The 27,291-nt window shown below is 34.4% G+C and overlaps 1 protein-coding gene and 1 long non-coding RNA gene across 2 annotated transcripts; one reads left to right on the top strand and one right to left on the bottom strand.

Annotated features, from left to right (window-relative positions):
• Nucleotides 1-5,289: 5,289 nt before the first annotated feature.
• On the bottom strand, nt 5,290-6,938 carry LOC139101031 (protein Cep78 homolog). The gene is made up of 2 exons (XM_070653894.1): nt 6,674-6,938; nt 5,290-6,617 (listed from the first exon to the last, which is right to left on the bottom strand). Exons 1-2 carry the CDS (start codon nt 6,936-6,938, stop codon nt 5,290-5,292), a joined length of 1,593 nt encoding a protein of 530 aa, XP_070509995.1.
• A 9,411-nt stretch (nt 6,939-16,349) lies between these two features.
• LOC139100944 (uncharacterized) lies at nt 16,350-20,170 on the top strand. Its single transcript, XR_011545493.1, has 3 exons — nt 16,350-16,504; nt 19,669-19,864; nt 19,947-20,170. It is a non-coding gene; the product is annotated as an uncharacterized lncRNA (long non-coding RNA).
• Nucleotides 20,171-27,291: the final 7,121 nt, after the last annotated feature.

The following is a 27,291-nucleotide window of genomic DNA, read 5'->3' as shown; positions in this document are numbered from 1 at the left end:
GTCCGGACCAGAATTTCTCCAGAATTCTGAAGAATTAATGGTCCGGCATATGCAACATAATCCTGTCTGATTCAATTAGTTAAATGGAAATTAGTCATATCCGAGCCGTATATTGCGGTGACTTGCTGGTTTCGTCATAAAACGACGTAGTTCTAGCAATCGCCGTGTGCTGTTATGGATAGTGACTTAAAAACATATCAATTAACAGGTAGTTTGTCAGCTAACTGCTCGCTTTGCTTGCTTACAATTTGACTTGAATTTGACTAAGTCATTTAGATTCAAGAAACCGATGCAAAAGGCTCTCGATAGAAGCTAGTTAGATGTAATGTACGTTATCTAGTTGACTTGTTGGTTAAGTTGCTGGTTATCTGCATTAATCACTGAGATCTGATTCTAAAGCATATATAGTGACCAGAATATATATAATGACTCAAGGCCCAGCCTTATGAGCTGGAGACACTGCGATCTTAAATCTGTTGTATCACAAACACAAGAATATATAGTAACCAGATGACCAGCAAGCTAGGCAGTCATTGGACCAGTTATCTAGTTAACAAGCAGTCATCTATCCATCCAAAATGAATATTGCAATGGATTGCTAATAATTGGCATCATTTCAACTAAAATCACATTTAAAATTCCTCCCTAAAATATTAAAAATCAATTAAATGAATGAAAAGTTGAATTTAAAACTTTCCAACAAACTCAACAACTTTATAAATGAAGACTTTCCAAAAACTTAAAATGATTTCATCATTTTGAGAAAATTGACAAATGAAATAAACTTATTTCAGAAAGTTTTTCCTATAGTTTTTTAATAAAAAAGAATCTCTTCCTTAATATTTTCTTTAAAATAACTTTTTATGCAGCATTCAAATGATGGAATAAAATGTAATTCCAATTTTTAGTCTTTTTAGTTCCTACTGTTGCTTCCTTTAAATATTTATTTTATGGTGTGTGCTTTTTACTCTGTGCTGGAATGTAAGTAAAATGTAATTCCATAAGATTACGTCTTGAAATGGAATCAGAAAATTGCTCTGTGATTTTATTGTAAACTTAATATTCACTTTATGTGCATAATGGAAGGAATTTTTGATGAAATAGTTTAAATCAGACTTTATTATTATTTTTATGAATTTTATTGTCTTTTGAGGAATTTGAGTTTAGTGGATGACTATAGGGAGTCATTTGTTTTTGATGTTAAAATAGTGTTGTACAGACATTAAAGCTTTACAGAGGACTTTTTTGGCAGTTTTCGATAAAATATTGATAGTCAACCTATTCATTGATTGATTCTATTCTTGACAAAATTTGCAATATTCATCGTTTAACGAGATGGATCACAAGCAAGCCAACTTGAGGTAACTTTTCCATGCAAAATCAGAGTCAACTTCGAGCTATCGTAACACATATATTTACTTACTTACTTTTTGTAACCATCTTCTAACCCTAACAGGCAAAGAGCATGCTCTCAAAATCAAGCTCTGCTTGAATAGTTGAGTATGTTAACGAGTATGCTCTCAGCTTACTCTGCTCTAAGAGCATTCTCTTTGTTTGCTAGGGTAATGAAGCTTATTCGACATAAAGTATTTTGGGGTTTCAAGGATTGTGACTTTGCAGAACTTCTGTCGACGCAAAAAATCACTCCCGTTTTCAAGACCGAGATTTAGCGTCATGGTTCGAGTTCCTTTGCAGTATTGTGCTCGAACTCAATAATTCGCAGAAACTCAAAATTTTAGATTCTCAAATGGCTTGCGTCCTAATGGTTTAATCCTATATAAAATTCCAGTCAAAATGTCAAGCAGGATCTGGTTTCGGATTTGCGAATCAAATTAAATCGAATCTGTTAACGTTTAAGTAACGACTCTACAAGTTTTCAGAAAGGCACATGGTGAAGAATAGGCGAGCAATCCCACTCAAGTCGGTGTAAGTCTGATCATAGGTCGGATTTTACATAATCTGGGCCGAGAATAGAGTCTAATCGATTTGATGTAAGAGCTCACCATTTTCATGCCTTGTCCCCTATGGGCAATTGTTTAAACAACAAATCGATAATTTGAGATTCTGCCTTTTATGAAGAACTGGTTTTAATTATTAAGTGTCGATCAACTAAAAATTACAGGAAGTGCGGTTAATTCCACGGGAATTCAAACTAATAAAATGACAAAGCAGTCTAACATTTTGAAATTCCATCGCAATGCAATTCATGAAAGACTCTAATTCTATCCACATTGAACATACATCATCAATACTCAATTTAAATCATCAAAATGCAACAAGCTCACATATAAATATGACAACCATCATAAGTCGTAATAAGGAAAGAAAGAAAAAAAAGAGATTCGATGCTCATTTTCATCGTCTTTATGTCATCTTTTCCGAGAAGAAAAGAAAAAAATTTGTAGCATGCAACATAAGCACATTTATCAATAAATAAGGGAGAAATAAATATGAAGTTCATAATATCGATAATGGCAGCAGTAATATGAAGTATTTATCGAAAAACTACAAGCAGACTGAAATTATTGCTTCATCGACAAAAAATAAGAGAACCAGTACCATAACTATATGTAATAATAATTTACTTCCATTTGGTGAATTTTGAGAAAAAAAGGCAATGAGCAAAGTTCACCTTATTGATGCTGTTTCTGTGCTGTTGTTGAGATTTCTATCGTTAATTTGATGATATTTCTTTTTTTGTGCATTGTAATAAACGAAGCCATTGATACCCGATAAATATGTTTTTTCTATGTTCCTCCCCTTCCTTACTGCTGTTGATTTGGCAACAACTTCTCTTCTCCTCTTTAACTTCCTATTCATAAAAATACTTACAATGTACAGCTCATTTTCTGCTCGAGCTTGTTGAACTATAAATAAAAATCGGAAGTATCGGTGTTATGGGATCTATTGATTGCCATTCATTCATTCATTATGCTTTCGACACGAAAATGTGCTTGAAATGAATGAAAAAAAGTTAATGATTTGAGATTGTAATTATCAAGTAATTGCTGTAGTTGTTTTTGTTTTTGTGAACTATTGGTGTTGTTGTGACTTGTAGACGTACGTAAGGTTTCTGACGATTTAATTATAGATGGATTACTTATGTATGATATTAAAAAAAGGCATTCAAAAAAGCATTAAAAAGGGTATAATTAATTTTAAAATGAAAAATTTAATTATACAATACATTAAGGTCAGTTTTTCCAAAGTTTTTCAGAGCAGAATTGGGGTCAATTTCTCATATTCTGTCCTTTTCTCTATTCCTAATCCTACAATTTTCTAAGATTTTTCGAGACAAAAATTGCAAATCTCCTTCTTAATTTTAATTTGCCATCCAAAAAAATCAAATTAGTGTCTCTAAATCAATGACAGAGGCAATTGGGGTTCTAAAAGGACTAGTATTCGTGATACCCGAGAGACACAATGCGATGAACCGCAGTTTTCGCCCTAAAAAAAGATTGAAATCAATCGTAACGGTACTGTTAGGGCCTTTTCGATTCTTGTCGTTAACACAGTGACTTAGAGGTGCTTTAACGAATACGTTGTGGTGTTTAGGGTAAGTACTGCAATGTTAACAATGTAAAATAATGGTGTATTACAGCAAATACACGAAATACTGTTTTTGGAACCTGTAGGATAGACGAATTCATGAGAAACCTCATGCTACTTGGGACTGGTCAATTCATGAAGAAGCTGCAATCTATATCAAATAACTTAATGTGCTTGCTGCTTTAGTGAATCCCCTAAACTTCATAATTATGTAAAAGGACAGCATCATCATAACGATGCCATACATTGTGGTGCAATAGGTTAGTAGCAATTTTAGGCATAATATTATGATAGATTCGGATGATGATGTCCTGTTTCTTTTAGTACATGCTGTACTTTGCTTGATTTAAAAGCCTTGCTCCATAAAAGTAGTTCTACAAACAAAATTATGAATTCTTAAGTGCTTTTCTTTTAATTTACTTAATGAATCATCAAAATAAGCCTTAAAATTCCTAATTATAAGTTAGTCTGCAACTTAATCCATTCATAATTACTCAAAACGATTGTAATCTCTTGATATTTCCTTCCCATTAAATTTATCCCTCTACTTGATTGACACCTTGTGGTTTAATTAACTTCCTTTGTACACATCGTAAGAAGCACGAAGTAAAGCCAAACTATATAAAGTAAGCATGCAATGGAAAATTAAATAATAAACTGCAAAAAGAGCCACAAAAAATTTTCAGTGTGAAATGTCAAATAAAAGCGAAATTCCTGAACAACATTGTCGCATTTATGTCAAGGAAGCGACCCGTAATGGTTCATGAAAACAGGACATAAAGCATAAATGTTTGAGAACGGGCAAGAAAAGGAAAAAGTGAAAACTAGTGGCTCATAAAAATCAAAAATCAACATTCGTTATGGCTTCACAAAAGCACCCGAAAGCGACATGAAAAAAAATTAGTTCAAGACTTTTTAATTTAGTTACACCACAAACCAGTGGCACGACAAATGGCTGCAAAAAGCGCACAGAAACAGAAAATCAATATTAATGGATAGAGGTGGCAAAAAATAATCGGTTCTGGAGGAAGAATGAAAGAACGTCAACAAAAATGAGCAAAACTTGTCATAGTTATTAGTTTCTGTGGATATTGTTATTGCAGAGCTACCAGCATGCACTAAATTTTATGAAGAAGATGAAGTCAGACAGTTCTGTGAGTTATTGGCAGGAATGGCCTATATTTTGTGATGAAGCTTCAGTTTTGATTGATATGAGTTTAGACGTTGGGCTTAGGCTATGTATTGAGGTACACAAGTAGATTTTGGGAATTTTGAATGTCGACTGACTTTAGAGCATGGTTGGAAAATGATAAGTTAGAGAATGAAGCTCGTAATTAAGAACTAACCAAATTAGTAATTAAGAGCCAATCTAGGATGAAAATTTAGAAAATCGAGAAACAAAGTGGTAAATCTCAATGATAGACAACCAGTGTGCCGCCAGATTAATACTCAATCAAGACAGGGTTGAAGTGTGTCGTGACACAAAAAATGCTGTCCACCACTAATGTAGACAGAATTGTCGGCGCAAAGTTGGCTGAAACCCAAGGACGACTTGACACTGGCTAAGGGTATGATTTTCAGCCTTTTTTTACACCGTGGGCCTTAAGGGATTGCATCAAAAAATCAAGTAGATCTGAGCAGGCCGGTGTATTAAGATGCACTGGCTTTAGGCTCTTTTACAAGGATTTTTGAACCATCCTTTAGAATCAAAACTTAAAAAATAGCAGATAACAGACTCATTTATTCATCATCAGAATTATAAGGTACACGTGACGACGACGACTGAGCAATATTCTCAAAGAACGGCAAACTTCCACTTTTTCTTGCAACAAACGACTTCAGCAGCGATGCACCATTAAATTCTTCATCATCGTCATCACTTGAACTTTGCTGAATCTCGTCATTCTTCATGCTATCGCCAATATTTTGCTCAACAAATGCTTTATGTTCTTTTACATTTTTCGGCTTTAACTTGACAGCTGTAACTGATTTTGAGTTGACGACTTTGTTGATTGGACTTTCAATGACGAGACTTCTGACTTTTTTGATTGGATGTCTTCTTCTACGTCTTAGTCTAACAGCGACATTTGATGCTGTTTTACGGATAGCCATTCTGTCTAAGTGTTCATTTGCGACCAAAGTGAATCCATCTGGCACATTTTGCTTCAACTGCTCATTTAGCTCTATTATTTGCTTATTATACTCCATGTTTTGGTTATGGAGACTCTGAATCAGTTCCTTCATTTGCTTCTGCTGGAAAGCCTCTAATTCCAGTTGATTCTCTAAGAATTTGATTTTTTCGTACAATTGGCTCTTAGTCACTTTCATTTGCACAGGTTTTGATTCATTAGAGTCACCGCTGTCAACGTCACATGATCCAAGCCGCTCTAAGATTTGCCGATGCATATGTTCAGGAAGATCCAAATTATTTGCAACATTAAAGTTCAAAATTGTCTTATTATAGTTCAGGCAGGCAATAATTTCATTTGCAGCAACATGCGTCAATCCACAATTTTGTACTTCAATGTCTTTGATCCACACATCCTCGGACAGCTCGTCAGTCAACAATTTCAATCCTTCATCTCCAATTTGTGGATTAGAATTGAGTAAAATTCTCTTTAGACCACCAAACGATGAGTCATTGATGTTTTGGTACCGCAAGCTACGAATCCAAGCTTCTGAAAATCGATGAATTTTTTGGGTCTTAATGTAGTCAACGACAGCATTTACACCTTTGATGCCAATATTGCAGTTGGATAAATTTAATGTCTCAATATTTGTCAAGTGCTTGATATTTGAGCATAAAATTTCACATCCATCGTCACCAATTTTACTTCTCGACAGGTTCAGCACACGAATTGATCGATTTGTGAAGCAACCTTTGGCCAAAGTCATCATGAATCGATCCCGGATTGGAAATCCTTCAAGTGACAGCAACTCGAGGATGTTATTATTGACAAGCAGGCCTTGAAGTGATTCGATGAACTCGTTGAAGATGAATTTTGAATAAATTACCGGAATTGAGACTACGTTCCTTGATTTTTTCAATGTATCGACATGTTCGAGGACTGTTGGAAGTAGGTTGTGGTTATTTAAGGATGTATATATGTACTTCAATACTTACCATATTCATCATTCTTCCTAAGCTTAATTGTCACATACTTCAACGTCTTGTCGTTCTTTAAAGCCTCACTAATCGCTATCCAGTCATTTGCCTTAATCCGATCAGCATGGAAGTCCAAAACATGAATATTATTTTGCTTGATTTTCACTTCCGGCAGTGGCTGGAGAAGTTTTGTCTTGCAAATTGATAAATATTTTTCATGAAATCCCTTCTTCCTTTGTGAATAACTACGAATTTCGACACTGCTTTTTGACTCGATTAGCATTTTTTTTTGGGCAGAAGTGGATTTTTGCGCGACTTGCAAGTGGATTCGTTGATGACTTTGTGGAAAATGAATGAAAATTAATTTCAAAGTTTGCTGAGATCTTATTTGTAATTTTTTTCAAATTTAATTGAATGTCAAGTTTTGGGTGCAATTTATGAGGGTTTTACATCGTGTTTGGTAAGGCATCGCTACCTGGAGCGACAATAAATGGACCAGGCTCCGCCATGGAACTCTAATGGCTCCACTTAACCTCTTTAATTAATATAAAATGAAAGCCGTCAATTTTTGGCATCCATTTGCCCTAATAGGCAAAAATAATGCTTCATAGTACAGACTACGGTACCTAGGACAGACTTTTTGCGTGGAATGGATGGCTGCTTCATTTTTGTCGGTCAGGTAGGTTGCCATAAGACTCGAAGTTGCCCTGACGGCATCATGACATGAAAGAAGCGGTTCGATGCATTGTGCCGCTCAGATTATTCAGCTAAGTACCTTAAAATCCAACAAGCTTGAGCATCACTGACAATTCCCAAACCCTCATTCATTTTATTTAATATTTCACTGTCAGTACAAAAATAGAAATCGATTTGCATGCAAACCCCATTTTTTTATTCCAAATTTAATTCAAATTCCAAGAAGAATTTTCCATTCAACCCAAAAATTAAGTTTTCATGCTGCACAAACTTTTTTTTTGTTCTATGTAATTTGGAATATATTTTTTGATTACCTGTTGTCATTTGCAAAAGAATTGGAACTATTAGGAAGTCATTTCGGAAATGATGTGATTGCATGTACGTAAAAAATGCATTTTTCATGATAGAATTTTAATGGATATTCTTGTGTAGCTTTAATTAACAACTGTCGGTGTGACAGAAATTGAGAGACAGCAAGGAAATAATTGATAATGCTTTATGTCGAGTATTGTAAGAGATTTAAATTAAATTAAAGTGTTTAAAAATAGATAAATTGTGATAATTTATGGAAAATGGAATAATTGTGTTATGGGTGGATGTGCTTGAATATTTCATGGAACTTAAAGGAGGTTTGTTGCAGTTCTGTAAGAAGAATTCATCGATTTAACCTTAAAATTTGGATTTTTTGAAAGTTCTTTCAAATAACCTACCTCATATCGCTCATACCTACTCTATTCCACTCATACCTACCCCATGCCACTCATATCTACCCCATGCCACTCATACCTACCCCATACCACCCGTACCTCCTCCATACCTACTCCATATTACTCAAAACTACCCCATACAACTCATAACTACCCAATTCTGCTCATTCATGCCCCTCTTTCACGTAAATTCCCCTCAATACCCCATTCATAATTCCCAAAACCCCTGTAAATACACAATTACCAGATCCGTAAATCAAATTAGTCTCCGCAAATCCGACAATATAGTTAAACATTTCTACATAAAAGTCTCAAGTTGGTACGAAAAAGTTATTGGAATAAAATTATTGTTATCCCTTTTTTGTGTGTTCTATGAATAGCATTGTCGTGGTATTCATATGGAAATGTAAGCTTTTTTTTGTTAAGCTAGATGTTTGCGGTAAACATAAAAGAAAAAATCTTAATGAGGAATTTTTATAGTATAAATTTTAATTAAACCAATCTTATTCGTACAACACAATATTTTATAGCCATATGATGTGGGCGGATGGGAATGTTTGGATATTAGGGAACGCTGATTGTGCTTATTACAGACTGATTTATCTCTTTGAACGTAATTTTCGAACAAACTTTAAAAAGTGCAATGCGGAGTTTTAATGGACAGCTAACTACACATGACCTTTAAATGGCAGTGAAAAGAACCCTTTTAACACACAAGACTATCCTTTAGTTACCGACATGCCACCATCAAGGAAACTATACCCAACAAAATATTAGATTTTATTTGATGATCTAGCAGCTGCTATTTCATCAAAGTTTTGATACGCTCCAGATGCGCTGAACATTGCTGATATAAATAGAATTCATAACAATAAATATGGTTCATGCTGCTCAATTGTGCTTAGAAATCCCGAGTAGCATAGTACGAGGAATCGTAATTTTCGCATTTAGAATGAGTTGAAATCAACTATCACGGTGATGTTTTGTCAACTTCGTGTCTTATGATTAATACGACGACATATCTACAAATGTCCCTACAGTGTCCTATTGAGCATAGTGTGATGTTCAAGGTACATGACCTGTCATGTATCAAGCATATTGCAATCACATCATCGTTCTATTTTTGACATAACCAACACTACGCCTAACTACAAGACCTACATAGATAATGAGTCAAAACCCTACAACACTGAACAATTTCCTTCAATTTAGAAAAAAATCAAAAACTCTCTCAAACAATCCCATCCAAAAACCATAAAATTCCTCTCTCAAATAGACCTAAAAGTTCTCATTTCTCACTTAATGCAGACACTCTCGAGACAAAGACGTTTTATGTTCACACCATATACATTCAACAAAAGGACCATTCAGGCTATGATGAGGTAAGAGCAATATGTATGACGTAAAACAATACTATAGTCATGTAACCATGACTCTCTTTTAGCACGCATGCACTTTGAGTACATTTTATAGTTTTGTATGTAAGAGAAAACGGCATGGCATCCACATGCAGTTTGTTGGTGATGTGAAAAATGCTGTGGATGGAATTTATTGAAATTCAATAAAAAAGTGGATATAAATTCTGGATTCTTATTGATGTCAAAGCTGTGTATGTTGGAGTTCTGAGACTACGACGCAACAAATTCAAGTGCCTGACATAACAACGCTGTCAACTGCCATTAATATTCATACACATTAATTTCGTTCAATCTCTCAAACACAAGCAAGACGAGCTCTAAACTCATTAAATATGATGAGAAACTTCAAAGTGATTAATTGACATTTGCATGTGAATTAATTACCATAATAAATTTTAACATGCGTGGAAATAAGAAAAACGCGAATGAACCACAATGTTGAGTATCTTATCATAAAATTATCATCAACATTGTAAACTAATTTAAGTCAGCAATTATGCATGTATGATGAAAATAGATTTATTTTACGTGAAAATTTCTTTATTTTGTTGGATTGACTGTGAGTGATGTGTGTCTAGAACAGCGGTGGACAACCTTTTATGTTTCACGTCACACATTGGTGATAAGGCTTGACCGAAACCACACATGACACGCGGTCCATGGCATTTCCTATCATTGTGGTCGACACAAAAGTGGATCACGACACACACGTTGACCACCACTGATCTAGAAGTTTGGGTTGTGGTGTGTCAAGAACAAGGGTCAATCCCGAACAACACAAGTTGGTTAATCGATCCATATATCAGTACCAGGCCTGTGTGACTCTGACTTGGTGCTAAATTCAATTTGAATCCGATACAATGCTAGAGTCACGATAGTCTGAGCGGATCTCAGTGTTTGAGTGGGTATCAGTGTCTGAGTGTCTGAGCGAGAGTATTGAGTCATACATAGTCAGTTGCAAATTAGGCACTTGGCACAGACAAAAATCGTACAATTTCTTAATAATTTCATGGTTTGGAAATAAAAACGATACAAAGTATTTAGTACGGTATTTTGTACGGTTTTATCTGAAACGGGTGCATGTTTTGCAACTCTAGACTAGATTTTTGATCGACTAACCGAGTTATGCTATTTAGATGAACGACACGCTGGGATATATTCAGTTATCTGCAATAAAAATGGGCTGAAAAAAGAAGTGGTTTGTCGTTCAAGCGTCGTCAGAGCATCTCGATGTCTTGTCGCTGTCCCAGCTCAGTTTTGTCCATAGTGGTTTGTGTTACGACACACCTTAGTGGCTAGTCACATCGAAGTCTACACTTATGCCGTCAGATCACCTAAATACCTTGTCTTTGCCTAGCTCAGTGCCGCTAACCTTGATGTTAAACCACGTCCAAAAGTGCATAATGACGGTATTTTTATTGATGTGCCGCATCACACACTTTGAACAACACTTCCCTAACTGCTTAAAATACTTCACAACCAAACAACCCCCAATTTACAATTTTCACAACTTTATATTATTTGCCACGTGCTCAAACAATCATTATTATACATATTTTTGTTTAAAATACTTTTTTATTGTTTTCATTTAAAGGAAGCGATGAAGAATCAACCGTGAAATGTAAATTTTTATTTTCCGGGGCAAAAAAAGAAAAGCAATCAACTTTTGACACTAACAAATTATTTTTTGTGCTCCATTAAGCCGTTCCGTTTAAACAAAGAGCGTAGAAAATTTTTCGCTAATTCAATAATAATTATCGTGTATAATTAGTCACTGACTCAAGAAAATATTTTTTAAGGTTTTTTGAAAAATTGTTGTTATTGAATGTAAATAATGAAAATGAATTTTGTGTCTATGGAGGCAATTTTTGAGTTTGAGAGTGATGAGACGGGAAATGAATTGAAAATTTTAATCATTTTTTTAGAATTTAAAGTCGCGGAAAGTCGATTCTTTCGTGTGGAGTCTGAGCGAAGTGGAATCGTCTAAGTGTCTGAGCGGATCTGAGTGTCTGAGCGGATCTGAGTGACTGAGCGGGTCTGAGTGTCTGAGCGGATTTGAGTGTCTGAGTGGATCTGAGTGTCTGAGCGGATCTGAGTGTCTGAGCGGATCTGAGTGGATCTGAATATCTAAGCGAGTCTGAATTTCTGAGCGGATCTGAGTGTCTGAGCGAGTCTGAATGTCTGAGCGGATCTGAGTATCTGAGCGGATTTGAGTGTCTGAGCGAATCAGATTGTCTGAGCGGGTGGTCTAAGTGTCTGAGTGGATCTGAGTGCCTGAGCGAGTCTGAGTATCTGAGTGGATCTGAGTATCTGAGTGTCTGAGCGGATCTGAGTGTCTGAGCGAGCCTGAGTGTCTGAGCTAGTCTGAATATCTGAGCGGGTCTGAGTGTCTGAGCTAGTCGGTGTGTCTGTTCCACTTTCATGTTCCTGACCCGTTTCTTATTTCAATGCAACTCAGAGCTTCAATTTCGATTAATCTAACCGTCACTTATTCAAATGTTGTCTACACAGTGGCCAAGTGGACTATTTAATTAGAACCAAACATTTTCTTCTCGACAGTGGCTTTCCATACTACTCCTAAGTGACTAATGGATTTTCCTCAACTGTCAAATAGATGCCAGTTTATTTTCAATATACTGTCAACTTGTGTCGTTCAGATAACTTGAAATCCATAAGCTTTACTCTCTTTCTATCCACTGCTTTTTATCTCCCCATACCATAATTATGTGCTAGAATTCCTACGTGCCAATGTCAAATCATGACTTCAGCAATAACTAAATATCGAAAGGAAAAATTCTACTTGAAAAAAGTATAAAAATAGAAAAAATTCTCATGTGATATGTAGCAAATCGTGGAAGAAGCAAAGCTACCTCCAAAATGGATTTAATGGATATGTTTCATTTCACCTTCTCTTTTTCATTTGCTCCTACTCGATCCATCTGTAAAGTAAGTGTCACGACAGAGAAAAAATTTCCAATTCCGTTCACATACTTTGAAATGGATACTCTTCTTGCATGGTCCAAAGTCGTAAATTCTTATTACTTCTCATTTCATTCGGTTCGAATGTTTGTGTCACTGGATCTACTGTACATTTTTATGATTCATTTTCTTCATCTTTTTTGGGTTTTGCCTACCTTTTTTTACTCATTGGATAATATCAATAATAAATGGCATGAAACCCCTCAAAATAGCTGATGAAATTATCTAAGACAAGCTTCATGTCATTTTAAGGATTTTTTTGTCCACAAAAATCTGATGACTTCAATAACAAGTCACAAGACATGAGAGAACATAATCATCTTTATTGTGACATCTTGATTGAGTCATAAAATCAAAAAGCGATTTTGTTCCTTTTTTTGCTGTTCATGACTTCAGAGATTCCATACGGATAGAAAATAGATTGGACATAGTTTTGAGAGAAATCATCGACATGATTAGAAACAAAGGTAAGCTTATGCTTGTGATCGATAAAGTTTGGCAACAATGAGAATGAAGTCAGAATTTTAGTTTTGTGGTAAATTGAGCATGCTGATTTGATGGTCTTTTAAATAATTGAGTGTCTTCTTGAATACTTCTTGGATAGTTGTGTGATGTAATTGAAGTTTGTGGATTTTGGAATGTTCAAATCAATTTCAATTGAGTATTTGAGCATGAATTTCTTGTGGACTTAAGGTCAACATGTTAAAAAGTTGATTTTGCTTCAAATATTTTTAATTGATCTGGAATCTGTTGTGTCATGGTTCCTGTAATGTTTGAACAGACTAAAATCTGGAGTATCTAGTCATGTATAGGTGAATCTACCTAGTGCGAAAGACAGACCTCTGTGGCGAAGTGACTAAACTACAGGTTTAATATCTGTATTACAATTTTTTGAGTAATTGAGAGTTCGATTCCCAACAGAAGCCGCCCTTTCAATCATTATATAGAATTCTGTCGATTTCATCTAACCTGGACGTGAGCTTGGCAGTACTATTTTCTGTAATCATGTTCGTATGTACACATGCAGAACTTATGACACAAAAAAATGCTTTCTTCCTGACTCTGTAGGTAATTTTTCTTGAAATTGATACCAAAATTTCCTCAAAATTTGTCGAGAATGTGAAGGATTCCCTTGAAATCTCGGTCTCGATCCCGGTCTCGAAAATTCGTCAAATACGAGATTTCGGAAAACCCTAAACACAACACATTTCTGTATGACCCGGCGCACTGTTTGGACAATGCTGTAGTAGGGGAACTGACCCCTGATATGAAGTTTCGACGTAAATTCTAAAATATTTATACATTTTCATTCTTCATGCACGCTTTCATATTAAAATCCCAAATAATTATTTTTAAGTATCACGTCCCCTAAGTCGTCCCGAAAAAAAAGTTTAATTTTCTTCCGTTTTTACTTGATTTATTTTGTGCTCAATGAAACGAGCGTTAAAAGGCCCCGGAAGAGAGCTAAAAAGAGGAAACAAAAAAATAAAACACAAAAAACCGCAAAATGAATAAAATATATAAAAGCAGCACCACATAACTGCGGATTTTTTTTTATTTCATTTGTACTTCAAATATTCATTCACTCCAGCACTCTTAATTTTTGTTGGATTTAATTACATGGAACGCAGAGACTGAATGAGATTAAATTTCATTTCAATTAATGAATTAAGTTTGTGGAATGAGGAGCAAATAAAGCAAACATTTATGACCCATTGCAGCAACATTATTTGACGTAAATACGAAGTTTCTTCAATTGCAGCAACATCCGGACGACTTTGTGATATTCTATAGAAAACTCATCGACTTAATTGAATGTACTTGAAAGAATCTACAGTAAAACTGTATTTGATGTGTAAATATCCATCGCTTCTTTTTAAGATTATATAGATCTTGAAGTTATTATGTTGTTTTGATGACGATAAATTTTCCTCGTCGCTTTCTTTCCCCACTCGTGTGTTGAGTTATTAGATTCAACAGAATTAAAATTGAAGATGCCAAAGAAGATGTCTAGAGTGATTGAAAAGTAAATTGAAGAAAGTTGAATTGGATTTTTTCTTGAGAAATTTTATAATTTTCTATAAAGAAAATAAAAAAAAAAATATTAAGTTCACTTAGCATCAATGAATGAGAGAAACTACTCGGGATAACTTTTGATTGCTTTTTTTTGTCTTCAAGTGATGGACATGAAAGTGATTTGTTTTGATGGAGATGATTTTTAAAATAGCAAACAAGGATAGATTTGTTGCTGATGAATGCACAATTTATGAGGAATTAGTGGTTTTTAATGGTTAACTACAAAGAAGACACGAACTGAATCGAATAAATACGAATAGATAGGAATAGACGCGAATAAACACAAATTGATATGAACAGACACGAATTGATACGAATAGACACAAACTGATACGAATAGACACGAAAAGATACGAATTGATACGAACCTATATGAATAGATACGAATAGATACGAACAAATACGAATAGAAACGAACTGATACGAACTGACACGAACTGATACGAATAAATACGAATAGACACGAACATATACGAACTGATACTAACAAATACGAATAGACACGAAGTGATATGAACAGAGACGAACTAATACGAATAGACACTAACTGGTACGAATAGACACGAACTGAAACGAATCTATACAAACAAATACGAATAGAAACGAACTGACACGAACTGATACGAATAAATCGAATAGACACGAACTTATATGAACTGATACAAACAAATACGACTGTATACGAACTAATACGAACAGACACGAATAGATATGAACAGACAAGGACAAGACACGAATCAAATCGAACAAACTCGAACAGAAAAGAACATATGAGAAACCAAATTTGGGCAGTTATGAGTACACATTATCCACACACTTCAATTTACCCACATTATGTCCTTTAATAACACTAAATAATCCAATATCCTCAATTTTATTAAGGAGCATGACATTCCAATATTCTATAATCAATTTCAAAAACCTTTAATCCAACGATTGACGTTAAAGACCTTTTACCAAAAAACATTGAATTTCTTTAGAAACTTCATCGTTATTTCATTCCTGTAAAAGCTATAAATAGAAATCTACAAAACTGTATCGTATTACATGCTATAATTCCATGTATGCACGTAAAATCAATAAAACTTAATTTCCTTTTGTGATAAGTCTATTATTCGCCATAAAGAATGAGATCTAACGATAATAAAGGCTTCATGTTGCTACAAATTTCTATTACAATAAAAATAAATCCATCATGAAGGTATAGAAGAATAATAAAAAATGAAAATAGTTTTTTTCCACTTCTAGTTCCCTTTAATATCAACATCAAAAAAATCTTTGAATAAGGCAGTGGTGGACAACCTGGAAGCGTTTTTTCGTATTTGTCCGCATTAATTCGTATCAGTTCGTATTTGTCCGTATTAGTTCTTGTCTGTTTGTATCAGTTCGTATTTGTCCGCATAAGTTCGTGTCTACTCGCATCTGTTCGTATCAGTTTGTGTCTAATTCGTATCAGTTCGTGTCTAATTCGTATCATTTCGTGTCTATTCGTATCATTTCGTGTTTATTCGTATCAATTCGGGATGGAAATGCTATGAGTTGCGTGTCGTGTGCTCTTTTGGTCGAGGCTTGCCACCAAGATGGGCCATAATATATAAAAGGTTGCCTACAACTGGAACTGCGCATGAAAAATGTCTTGAACAATTTAATAACGCTCAACACCCTCCCCTCTCGACCTCCTTCATATGAAACAATCAAAAAATATTCAAGACGACATATGATTAATGACTTATAGAAAAATCATTTAACATGCGCAGCTGATAAAATTGAATTTTTTTCCTTCTTTTTAGAGTCTAGCGTATAACAAATAAATTCAATTCCTCTACAACCAATTGTTCATTTCCCTCAAGTTGGAACTTATTTGAAATATATTTTGTTAAATTTGTCAAAGTGTTAAACTCCGTACACGTTGTTCGGTATGCTTTAGATAAATGAGAGCTTCATTAATGTTCATTCAACACGAGTGCACAGCAGTGAGTATTAAGCACAGTGTCATTAGAAATTTGCTTTTGAGAATGTTTGCTTATTTTTTTCATGCTGTATATTTTGTTTGTGGATATTGTATTTGTTTTGTAAAATATTCATTCGTTCGTACATTCATGACTTAATTTGTTAGTTTAACTGAACATTTTTTTGCTGTAGAATTATGAATCTAGTTTTTGGAGGGGTGATTGCTGTTGGTTGGGAAATCCACTTTGTCAGTGATTTTAATGGGTTTATATTTGAATTACTGGGAAATTTTAGGAATAATTTGGATTTATTGGAAATAAGGTTGACGGAATGCTGAAATTTTCAAAATTTAACCTAGATAAGCTTCATGGTGCAGCTGCTGTGATTTACAGTATAGAACACTAAGTCCTAAATTGTAAAAATTACAAAATTTGTGTTTCAAACCTTAATAATTCATTAAAATCTATTTTTAAAACCAGAAACTCTTCCTAAACTTTATTTTCTATCAAAGACAACCTTCCTTCAATTCCAAACTTCCACCAAAAACTCAACATCCCTCAACTCTTTAAACAGCAAATAAGCCAAAATTCTCCAAAACAAACTCTATACATAGCAAATAAACATCCACAAATAATACAAATGTTGATTTTAACACAACTTTGTGTTCTATTCCTTCATATTACTGTTCATATTTTGTATGCGCTTAGGGAATACCAGAAGAAAAGCAATAAAATATCATAAAATGTTCATGAAAAGTAAAAGAAAAAAGAAAAACTTTTTTGTAATATATTTATTTCCATGTTTACCTATCTATACGCTCCCAACCATCTATGGAATTTGAGTTCCTTGAAAAGCTCACAACGGTACATGTCGTGTCAGAAAGATAAATGATTTATCATTTGTTTCAATGAGTAACATGACAGCGAAATGTCCCCTAGTTCTCAAACTATTTACTTGTTATAGTTCGCTTATTATATGACTGTTTATTTCTATATATGCTGACTATTATTATTGAATGAAAATTTTTTCTTGTTGTAATGATGATAGTTTGTTATAATGACATTGCAAGTTTTCTTTTCTATCAACAAAACCCTTACTTTTGCTGTATTTTACCATTCTTGTTTGTTGTGTGTATATACAAGCTTTTAATGATAGACAAGTTAGACATTTAGTCAATTTATAATGCGATTATAAATAGAGACATTTCCAAGTATAAACACAATAGACTTCATATTTCTTGTTACTTCTTCATACTCACTCCTTTGGATTTATGTCGTCCTTAAATGCATGGGAAAATTATTGCTTAAAAAATAGAAAATTGAGCGTTTTATGCTTTAAATGAGGTAGGATGGTCGGGACATGTGGATCAATAGTTAAATGGGAAGATTTGATTGGAATGAAGCAGTAAAATGCAGTAATAAAGACAGCTTATTATAATTTTGAGCTAACGACCTGAGCTTGATCTTGACTCATGTGCTTAATAATTTCGTATTGAAGAATTGACCAAGAGTCAACTTTTGAGTTTCAAGTTATTCTCTGATGAATTTTCAGACATACTATTCCCAAGTGAAAAGCTGCGATTAGTCGACTTTATGTCTAGTAATCAACTCGACATTTGTTGAACGTCAAAGAACGTCAAGTTTACAACTAGTCTTCAGATCTACTAATTGTAGCCTGTTCCACTCGGGATTGGGTTATACAGTAAGACCTGCGTTGTAAAACTTGACCCAGTACTGCTATAGACTTACTTAACTTCTCCTGATGCTCTATTGTTACCATAGTGTCAATTCCGTTTGTATACAATGCTGCTTTTGTGATTCTTTCATTTCTTTCCTATTTTTCGATGTTTTTTCCTTAAATTTTTAATCTTGTATTTAATACTGAAGAATAATCTTACAACTGTTGAATTCATTATAAAGACATCTAATATTCCTCTTTATAGCTTTCCTTTAGATTTAGCCATTATCTTTTCCTTTTTATTGTTCAAGTTACAATGATTTTCAGTCCTCAAAATTCCTGGTTTTATCCATAAAGTTCGCGCCAAAAATTCCTAAAGTTCAAACTTTGAACTTCCTTCTAAATTTTGAACTTTCGTTACTTTTTAAATCCAAAATAATCGTTTAATCTCTTTTGTCTTGGTTTTTGATTCTTAAAACTAGAATGCGGTCAATCTAGAATTGAAATTAGTTGACACATGACCAGGCAACCAAAAGATCAAACACGTTAATATACACGATAACTCATGAACTAGACATTGCGGATACTTCAGGCTTTTTATATCCGATATTTAAATCAGTAGTAGCTTCTTCAAACAAACATGCAAGGTCATCATTTTCTTCAATGTCCTTCGGTACAGGAAGTTCTTGCTCCAAACTCTGTTTTGGAACTATGTGAAAAACACTTTTGTCTTTTGGAAAGCTTTTCTCCTGAACTTTAACATTGATTACTGGATGAATTTTCAGAAATTTTCTGTTCAACTTTTCATTTCTAATCTTAGGAATTTTCCACAAATTTTCAACACCTCGTCGTAACTTCCAAAACACCTTTTCAGCTATAAATGCAATGACTGAAATCACACAGAATCCCAGCCAAATATTAAATCCAAAACTAAGTCGATCAATCGTCAACACTTTCCAATGATTTTGTTTCAATAACTTTTGTTTACGTTTAAAGCAATTTTCAATTTTATGTCCAATTATTCCCGTCGGAGTAAGTCGTTGAATGACATTATTGACATTTTCAAAAAAGTAATTATTCGCCAAGAAACCAAATCCAGATTGACTGACTTGAAGTGGATAGTTAGGAATACGATGCCAATATGATGGTTCCTTTAGATTACGCTCGTAAGTTTTTAAAGTTAGTGAACTAACCACAAATGCAGACTTGGATGAAGCATTGCTTGATTGACTTAAAATTAATTTTAAGAAATCTGATTTGTTGGCTGATTTGATTGTCGGCCTGAAATGGAAATGGAATTAATGTTGAGCTATGTCTAATTAAGGATTTAAACTGATTTAACATTTAATAAACAAAAATAAAAATTGAACCAAATTTAAACTGAAAACAAAAATTTAAATTTTAAAAAACCGTTAGTAATTTTGAATCCAAAAAAGCCGTTAACAATAAAATAGTCAGTTAAGTCTATCACTAACCATAAATGCCTTTCATTTTTTACCAATCTTTCCAGAGCATTTGCATAAATTGAATATATTGTAAAACATCCGTTCTTTAAATCAGCAATAGATTTTGGTTGTGGACGTCTCGGTTCACTTGTCATAAACTCAAATAATTTACTTTGATAGCAGGTCCGAAAGATTAAGCAAAAAAGGACGAAATTGATCAGAACAAATCTAGCGAGACTGTTGACCGGAACTTTATACTGAGTAAGTCCAAAAAATGTTGTGATGACATTCGTAGCTGGTGTCTGAATATTTTCACCAAATACACGGATTCTTATGAATTTAGGCAATTGATTGATGATGAGGATTGATATAAATGCTGATAAAAATGTCAACAGAAGCAACATCCATGTCATGTCATCAAAAGGAAGCCACAGTTTCTCATAAGGCGTATAAAGTTCACCTGGTGTTGTTAGCATTATGTCCTGATCCTCTACAAATGGTGACGTCATATGTAGTCGATTGAATGTTAATAATGGTAGCCATTGCATGACGAAGTATACATCCACATCCACAGCTTCACCTTCTAAAATCACGATTTCTGGATAAAAATTCAGCATTCTTGATAAAATCTTAAATAAATCAGGTTTCAAACCCGTTATTTTTGGTTTTGAATTCTGATAAGTTCTTACTACACCCCAGCATGTAGCTTCATTAGTGTAATGCTGAGATTGTAAACCCATTTCGAGCTTACATTTGTGAAAATTTCGAAATTTTTCATAATTTTCTAATTTTTTTGACCATTTTTGTGTAATTTTGTTGTAAGAATTCAGGACTGTAAGCTGTGGCATGTTACATGCTGCTTCTGTAAACCATTCGATTGTCGTAAGATGCACGAAATTTCCATCATTAATGAGAATGAATTCATATTGCTCAATTGATCCAGATCCATGTGTGAGGACTTTTGTTGGAATATATTGATCGATAGTGTCCTGCAACAAGCTTAATGGACAAAAATCGATAAAAATCAAAAATTCCATCTTTTTAGGATAAATATTCTATAATTGTCCTTGATAGTGAAGTGCATACAAGCCATGACAAGTGCTTGCTAGAAATAGAGTAGATGTAAGGATACCATACATTTCAGGACGAACCCTTTTTGTTGGAACTATGGTACTTAATTCATATGAATTGAGTTTGCTGATCTGCGATATAATTTCATCATATAATATAGTCGATTCTTCGACAATCATGGCAATGTCAAAGCGGATGTTGAATTTTATGAAAAATTCGTCAATAACTTCTTGGAACATTTTGGAAAAATCTAAAATTTCAATATTTCGAATCAATAAATTTGAAATTTGCTCACTAAATGCAATAAAAATTATCAAAAAAACTATCAAAGCTTTAAATTTCATAGCGACTTTTTATGCTTATTACTCTACTAACTTCTGTTTTCTCACTAAAAAGTAAGTTGAAGGTTTTTGACGCTCGTGTCATATTTAATCTAGCTCAATTAAAGAAATCTATTTCCATATATCACTCCTTCAAATCTATTAGTTCATCTGAAAATAACAAAAAAATTGTTTTATGTAAAATTTGTCATACAAATAGATCTAAGAACTGGACAAGTTGAGATATACACATGTGCGTGAAGTCTAAGTCTAAATGCTTCAATTTTAAATGCACTTTCGGTTTTGTAAGGTTAGATTTGAGGTGTCCAACCCAATTCTTGAAACCTGAATAGCAATTGTCGGTCAATCGACCGAGGATTCGACACCAGGGTGAGTGACTTTGACATGGCACCATAATCGGCTTAAATCCAACACAATACTAGAGATAAGTTGCCTGATCGACTCAAAAATCCGGCACCAGGACAGCTTGAGTCTAACTTGGTGTCAGGTTCGATTTAAATTCGACACCACATGAAAGACAAGAAGCTTATTCGAGATCCAAAAACCGGCACAAAAGTGACGTGACTCTGACTTGGTGTCAGGTCTGATTTAAATCCTACACCATTCCAGAGACAAGATGCTCAATCGATCCGGCTTTAAGGCGGCGTGACTCTGACTTGATGTCAGAATCGGTTTAAGTCCGACTGCACCATACCAGAAATGAATCGCTCCAGGACGGCGTTACTCTGACTTGGTGTCAGATTGGATTCCAATCCAAGGCCATACAAGATTTACGCCGGTCTAATGCCTGATTTAGGATCTATTAACTGACTTATAAAGAATTCTTGGAAGGAAACTGTGGATAGACAGTTTAGCACTTGGTATTGGCTATTGACAAAGAGCACCAAGCGATAGAACCTGTTTTGTCCGTCAATTGAGAGAGGCCATGAATCTCAACTGATCTGTTTGAACAGCCAAGTAGGTAAGGTAAGTAATTGACCGACTAGTGCTGTTCGATTTTCAGAAATTGAGTTGGATAATCCTGATTTAATTGGCCATAGTAAAGACATTGTGAGAAATGCTTTTACAATGTCAACGTTATGCTATGTCACACGGAATTAGTTCTGTTGAAATGATGTCTTCTTCATGTACTGTCTGCTTCATAATTAAGTAAAATTACACAAATTATGCTTGGTCTATCTCTGATAACGATGTGTATGTGTAAGTCTTACGATGTGTATATGTCTTCGTCTGCTCTCCATCCAATACACTAGTTTTAAAAGGATTTTCCTAGAAAAAAAGAAGGCAAAAAATAAGATATTAAGTACAAAAAAGAGAGACATTAGAAAAAAGCTTAAGTATGATGGGCATTTCATTCGATATACTTCAAAATAAAGCCATAATTTAGAGAAAAAGAATCTCAAACATGAGCACATAAAAGAAGAGCATCCTTCGCAAATGTTCTTCCGTGTCCCTTTTCAAAAAAAAAATTCCTAAAATGATCCCCTTAACATAGTCGAGAGGCAGCAACAACAACAACAACAAATACACATTTACCCAACGCACAAAAAAATAATCCTTCGATTCCAAAATATGTCATAAATGGACACAAAAATTGAATTATTGTAGGCTCTCATATACTTTTTTTTTTATTCCTCACTGCCTTTTTTTCCTTCCTTCTTCTTGTTGCTCGTTCGTACATTTCAATATGTTACACTGATTGCTCTCAAAGTTATGGAAAGAATGTTATGTTGTGTAGCATTGGTTGCTTGGTTGTTTATGATATTTCCTCCTTCAGGATGAGGAAGTGTATTGTGATGAGTATGGGATGATTGTTTAGTGATTTTTGATTTGTAAGCGCATTTGAATAGTTTTGATTGATGAAATTTAGAGATGGGATGTTAAGGATGTTAAGGAGTTTAAAGAGCATGATGGACATTTTGTCAGAAGGGCTATAATATCTCTACTTACTGAACTCGAAAAGCTCAAGTTGGTTAGTCGATTGAAAATCCCACCCCAGACCCACGTTCATCTGACTTGCAGACAATTACTTAATTACTTCCTTGGCTGCGACGCACGTGGATCCATTGCCGTGCAGAGAGAATTTCTCTATCGTTTGAGAACATCTGTAAGTTCGGAATGTTAAGGACTTTAGTGTCCTTTTCTACACATCCAATCTTGCTGCCACATTTTATCTAAATCCGGTATTACGCCAGAGTTTTGAAGAGCTAGATTGATTAACAGATTTGTGCTATTTGCTTAGAATTAAGTCTGATTTCGTATCGAGATGGCAAGCGGTGTAGAAAAACCCATTAGTGCGGACCAAGCTCAGCTTGACTCTAAGCCCAGGCTAGATTCGATGAAATATAGTCTCAGGTTATACTCAATGCAGTAACAGTTGGATTTTACGCAATTTTTAGGTCATGCGCTTTCCAGGGTAGATGGTGTAGATTACCAAGGAACCATTAAACGAATTTTGATGATAAAGTCAGTGCTTTCTTGACATTTTAGTAGTTGTCAAGAGATAGCGAGCAATGCAGTCAGCTGAAGATACCATCTAATCCAGAAGACAAAGAAAAGTCGAAAAATCTTTAGACAATCCAGCCTGAGATCGGATTTATTCTACTGTGTCTTCAGGCTAGAGTCACTCTACACTAGTGTTATATTTTAAGTCATTTTCACGCAGTGTGCCTTTCAGCAAAATACGTTATGGATCACAATTGATCTGTCCGGCGTCTAAGATAAGTAACCACGCCTTCGAATTCACCAACCCTACCCAATATGCCTCCTTTCAAGTCTTCATCTTTGACTACAATTTTGTCATTGTCTTAAAAACATTTCCGTCTTCCTTAAAAGAAACTTTATATTTTTTTCTTATGATACAGACGTTGCCATAGCCGCCTTTCATATGTATCGTGTTGAGCACGAGAATATTTTCTTCTTTTCAATTTTGTCCAAGCGAGAAACAAAAAAAAAAAAAGTTAACCGAAAAAGTTTTGTTCCTCGAATTTTTTTGAATTACATTTTTCGGTACCATATGCTGCACAGCACTAAGATTCAAAAGTATATTTTCTCGTTCTGTGAAAGCTAAAGCTTTTCTCATGTAGCAGGTGGTTTATGACTTTTTCATATGATGGATGCTGATTACATGGACCGAAAATCTTATTTTTTTTGGTCAAGAACATTTTTATTTCAGCAATGTTGGATATAAATTTTCCCTTAAAAAATGTTGAGCTTTGTCTGGATAAATGATTTAAGGGCAAGAGAATATTTTGAATATTTAAGGTAGAAATCTTTCCTTTATTCAGTCACGATTGTAATATCTTTTACGATTATGGTAAATGATGAATAAAATATCCTTAAATCGTTTTTATTTGCATCATTTGCGTTGCTTTTATTCATAATGTTTGAGTCCTGAGAATTCTATTAAAGCATCTGTAATGAAGAATAAGATCATTTTGGCTGGAATGTTGTATTGGAACAGAGTGGGATTTGGGATGCTTTGCTACGTTTGTACAAATGAATCAGTGGTTTCATCAAAGTGATGAACGCGCAATATATGTGACTTTATGTCACTCTTAGCTTAATCTCAGCGTACAACTTCTCATTCTTCAATCCAAATAACTAAAGGAAAGAAGCTGTCGATAGAGATAGTGTCACACTTGGAATTGGTAATTGACAAGCGGTAGTCAGCAATAGAGCCAGCTTCAGGAGCCGACTGAGAGAGGCCATGTATCACATTTGATCTGTACGGTCAGCGAAGTAAGTATGTAAGTATACAACTTCTCGCGGTGGAGACCAATCTCAAGTCACATAGTGGGTTGGAGTCAAGCAAGCTCTGATTATTACAGAATGCCTCATCCTTAAAGACAAAAGCTACGAGAACCAAGGTGAGAGCTGGACTAGAACTAACAATGATGACCAAGACTAAACGGAAGTCAGAGCTTTAAGTCGACCAAATGAGCTCGACTAGAGTTGACTCGAAGTCGACTCGGTTTTTCTGGTCGACTCGACTCGACTCAATTCAAATGTACTCGACTAGAGTCGACTCGAAGTCGACTCTGTTTTTCTGGTCGACTCGACTCGACTTCAAGCTCTGATGGAAACGGACAAATGATTTGAATCACAAAAATTGGAATGTGCGAACGCTCTCAAGACTAGATTAAGTAACATAGCTTTATTGGTTTTTTTGGTATTAATGCTATATTTGGGTCAGTTCCTTTCATGGCTACTGTTTATTATGACATGAGCTTAACTCATTATCTTATTAAATTATAAAATCGCAAAACTTATACTAGCTTAATTAGTTATTAGTTAAATTAAATTTATGGCAGTATAAAATCAACTCGTTGACATACAAAACGATAAGAGCTGTAACAATGAAGATCGTTGAATCCAAATTTTTCATTAATACTGTCTTTTCCAACACCCATACAAAATTGATCGACAGTATCTGGTCTTTGGGATAACCAAGGAATTGGAAATGAAATTTTTCTTCCTGATTTTGTCCAATACCAATCTGTAGGTGATTTTCCTGTTAAAGCTATAGCATCTATCCAAATCCAATTGGCACCTAATGTTCTTAGATAATTGTGATTATCACACATAGTGAGTAATGCTCGAGCTTCAGCTAGCGTTTCCATAGATGATAATTCTAGATCAAATGCTTTACAAATGGCCTTTGTTTCAGCCCAAAAGGAAGTAGAATGTCTGGATAGATAGAATGATTTTTGATATTCTGCACCATTATCGGTGAATCCTCCTGAATTGAAAAATTTGCAGCTTTATATGTACATAAAAAAGTAAAATTACTTACTAAATGTTCCCAATTTATAAAATGCAACATCATCAACCACAACATCAACATTTTGCAAATTAGAATTACAAAAATAACTTTTTTCATCTTTATAGGAAGTTACTTGTTCGGTGTACTTTTTGAAATGAATTGTTTGTTCAATAAATCAGCTGCATTTATATACCAAACAGTCAAAATACTTTCTTTTGAATACAGCCGATGCAAAGTCCTTGTTATCAGTTCATTTGGACATGAAATCCACATAAAGATAGTTAAGACATTGAGCTATAAATTTTAATCAAATTTAACAAGAAGAAATAGCAAACAAAATCTAGATTAGTTTTTAAGGAACAACACAAGAAACTAGCACAAGTAGCAGTTTAAGCCAGGAACAGATGCGGATCTATAGGAACTAATCATCAACAGATAACGCATAAACCTTTAAGCAATTCTGAATGAATGGTACTAACATTGTTACCAGAAAGACGAAAAGCCTGAAAAAGTCGGAAAATAGCAGGTCAAAATGACTCTAGCGCTGTGCAGGATTTAGATAAAGAGATTTGATAAACATTGTGTAAATATTATTAAATTTTTGAGGAAAATTGGATTGAAACTGATTGAAATAGCTGGAAAATCTCATTTTATATACGAGTACATTTTGTCATTAATTTTGATGGATGTCCTTTTAACTCTGTAATCAGAAAATTAAAGTGAAATCAATTCACAACGAATCTTATCTTTAGTTAGGTAGGTCAGTATCGTACTTTCAGCAACTGCACAATTCAGCTCAAGAATACTATAACAAAAGTCATCTTATCGTACAGTTTGGCATAGATAAGTGACCCACGACTTTAATTTTTCATCGAAATGGGTTATCTGCTGCTTTTTTCTTGCGAAATGTTTGTAAACATTCTGTACTTATCATGGCTTAACTTTTAAGTGATTCAGCGAAATGCTACTTAGCCATGCCATTATCAAGCAACAACAGATTTTAAAATCACAACGACTACATGTGTCTGGCATTTAATTTGAGATTCATAATCAAAACAATTCATCAATCGAGAAGTAAAATTGCGTAAATATGGCTAGATAGGTCATACACTTCGAAAACGGAATAATGTTGTAGCTGGGAGTGAGACACATGCTTGCTATACTGCTCTTGGTTGGAATCCACATGGGAAAAGGCGTTCAGGTGCTCCAAGAGCAACATGGCGTAGTAGTACGTTAATGAAGGAATGGCAGTTAGATGTCAAAACTGAGAATTTGTACAAGCTTTGTAATACAGCCAGCAGCAGAGTCAGATGGAAGGCCTTTTGTAGCAACCAGGGCTCGAAGTCGAAGCATTGTGTCAGTAAGTAAGTAAGTAATGTAGTAGTAGTATTCTTTATTTACCATAAAGGTATTTTGATTTACAAATGAAAATTGATACAATTGAATTTTTGGTACACAGTATTTTTAAAACACATTGATATGTAGGATCAAGTTAACAATTTTTCAAATCT

This window comes from Chironomus tepperi, unplaced genomic scaffold, assembly GCF_022539635.2.
Source record: "Chironomus tepperi strain 1889 unplaced genomic scaffold, CSIRO-AGI_Ctep_v1 contig_73, whole genome shotgun sequence".
Taxonomy (NCBI): Eukaryota; Metazoa; Arthropoda; class Insecta; order Diptera; family Chironomidae; genus Chironomus; species Chironomus tepperi.
This window is presented reverse-complemented; position numbering and strand designations above follow the sequence as displayed.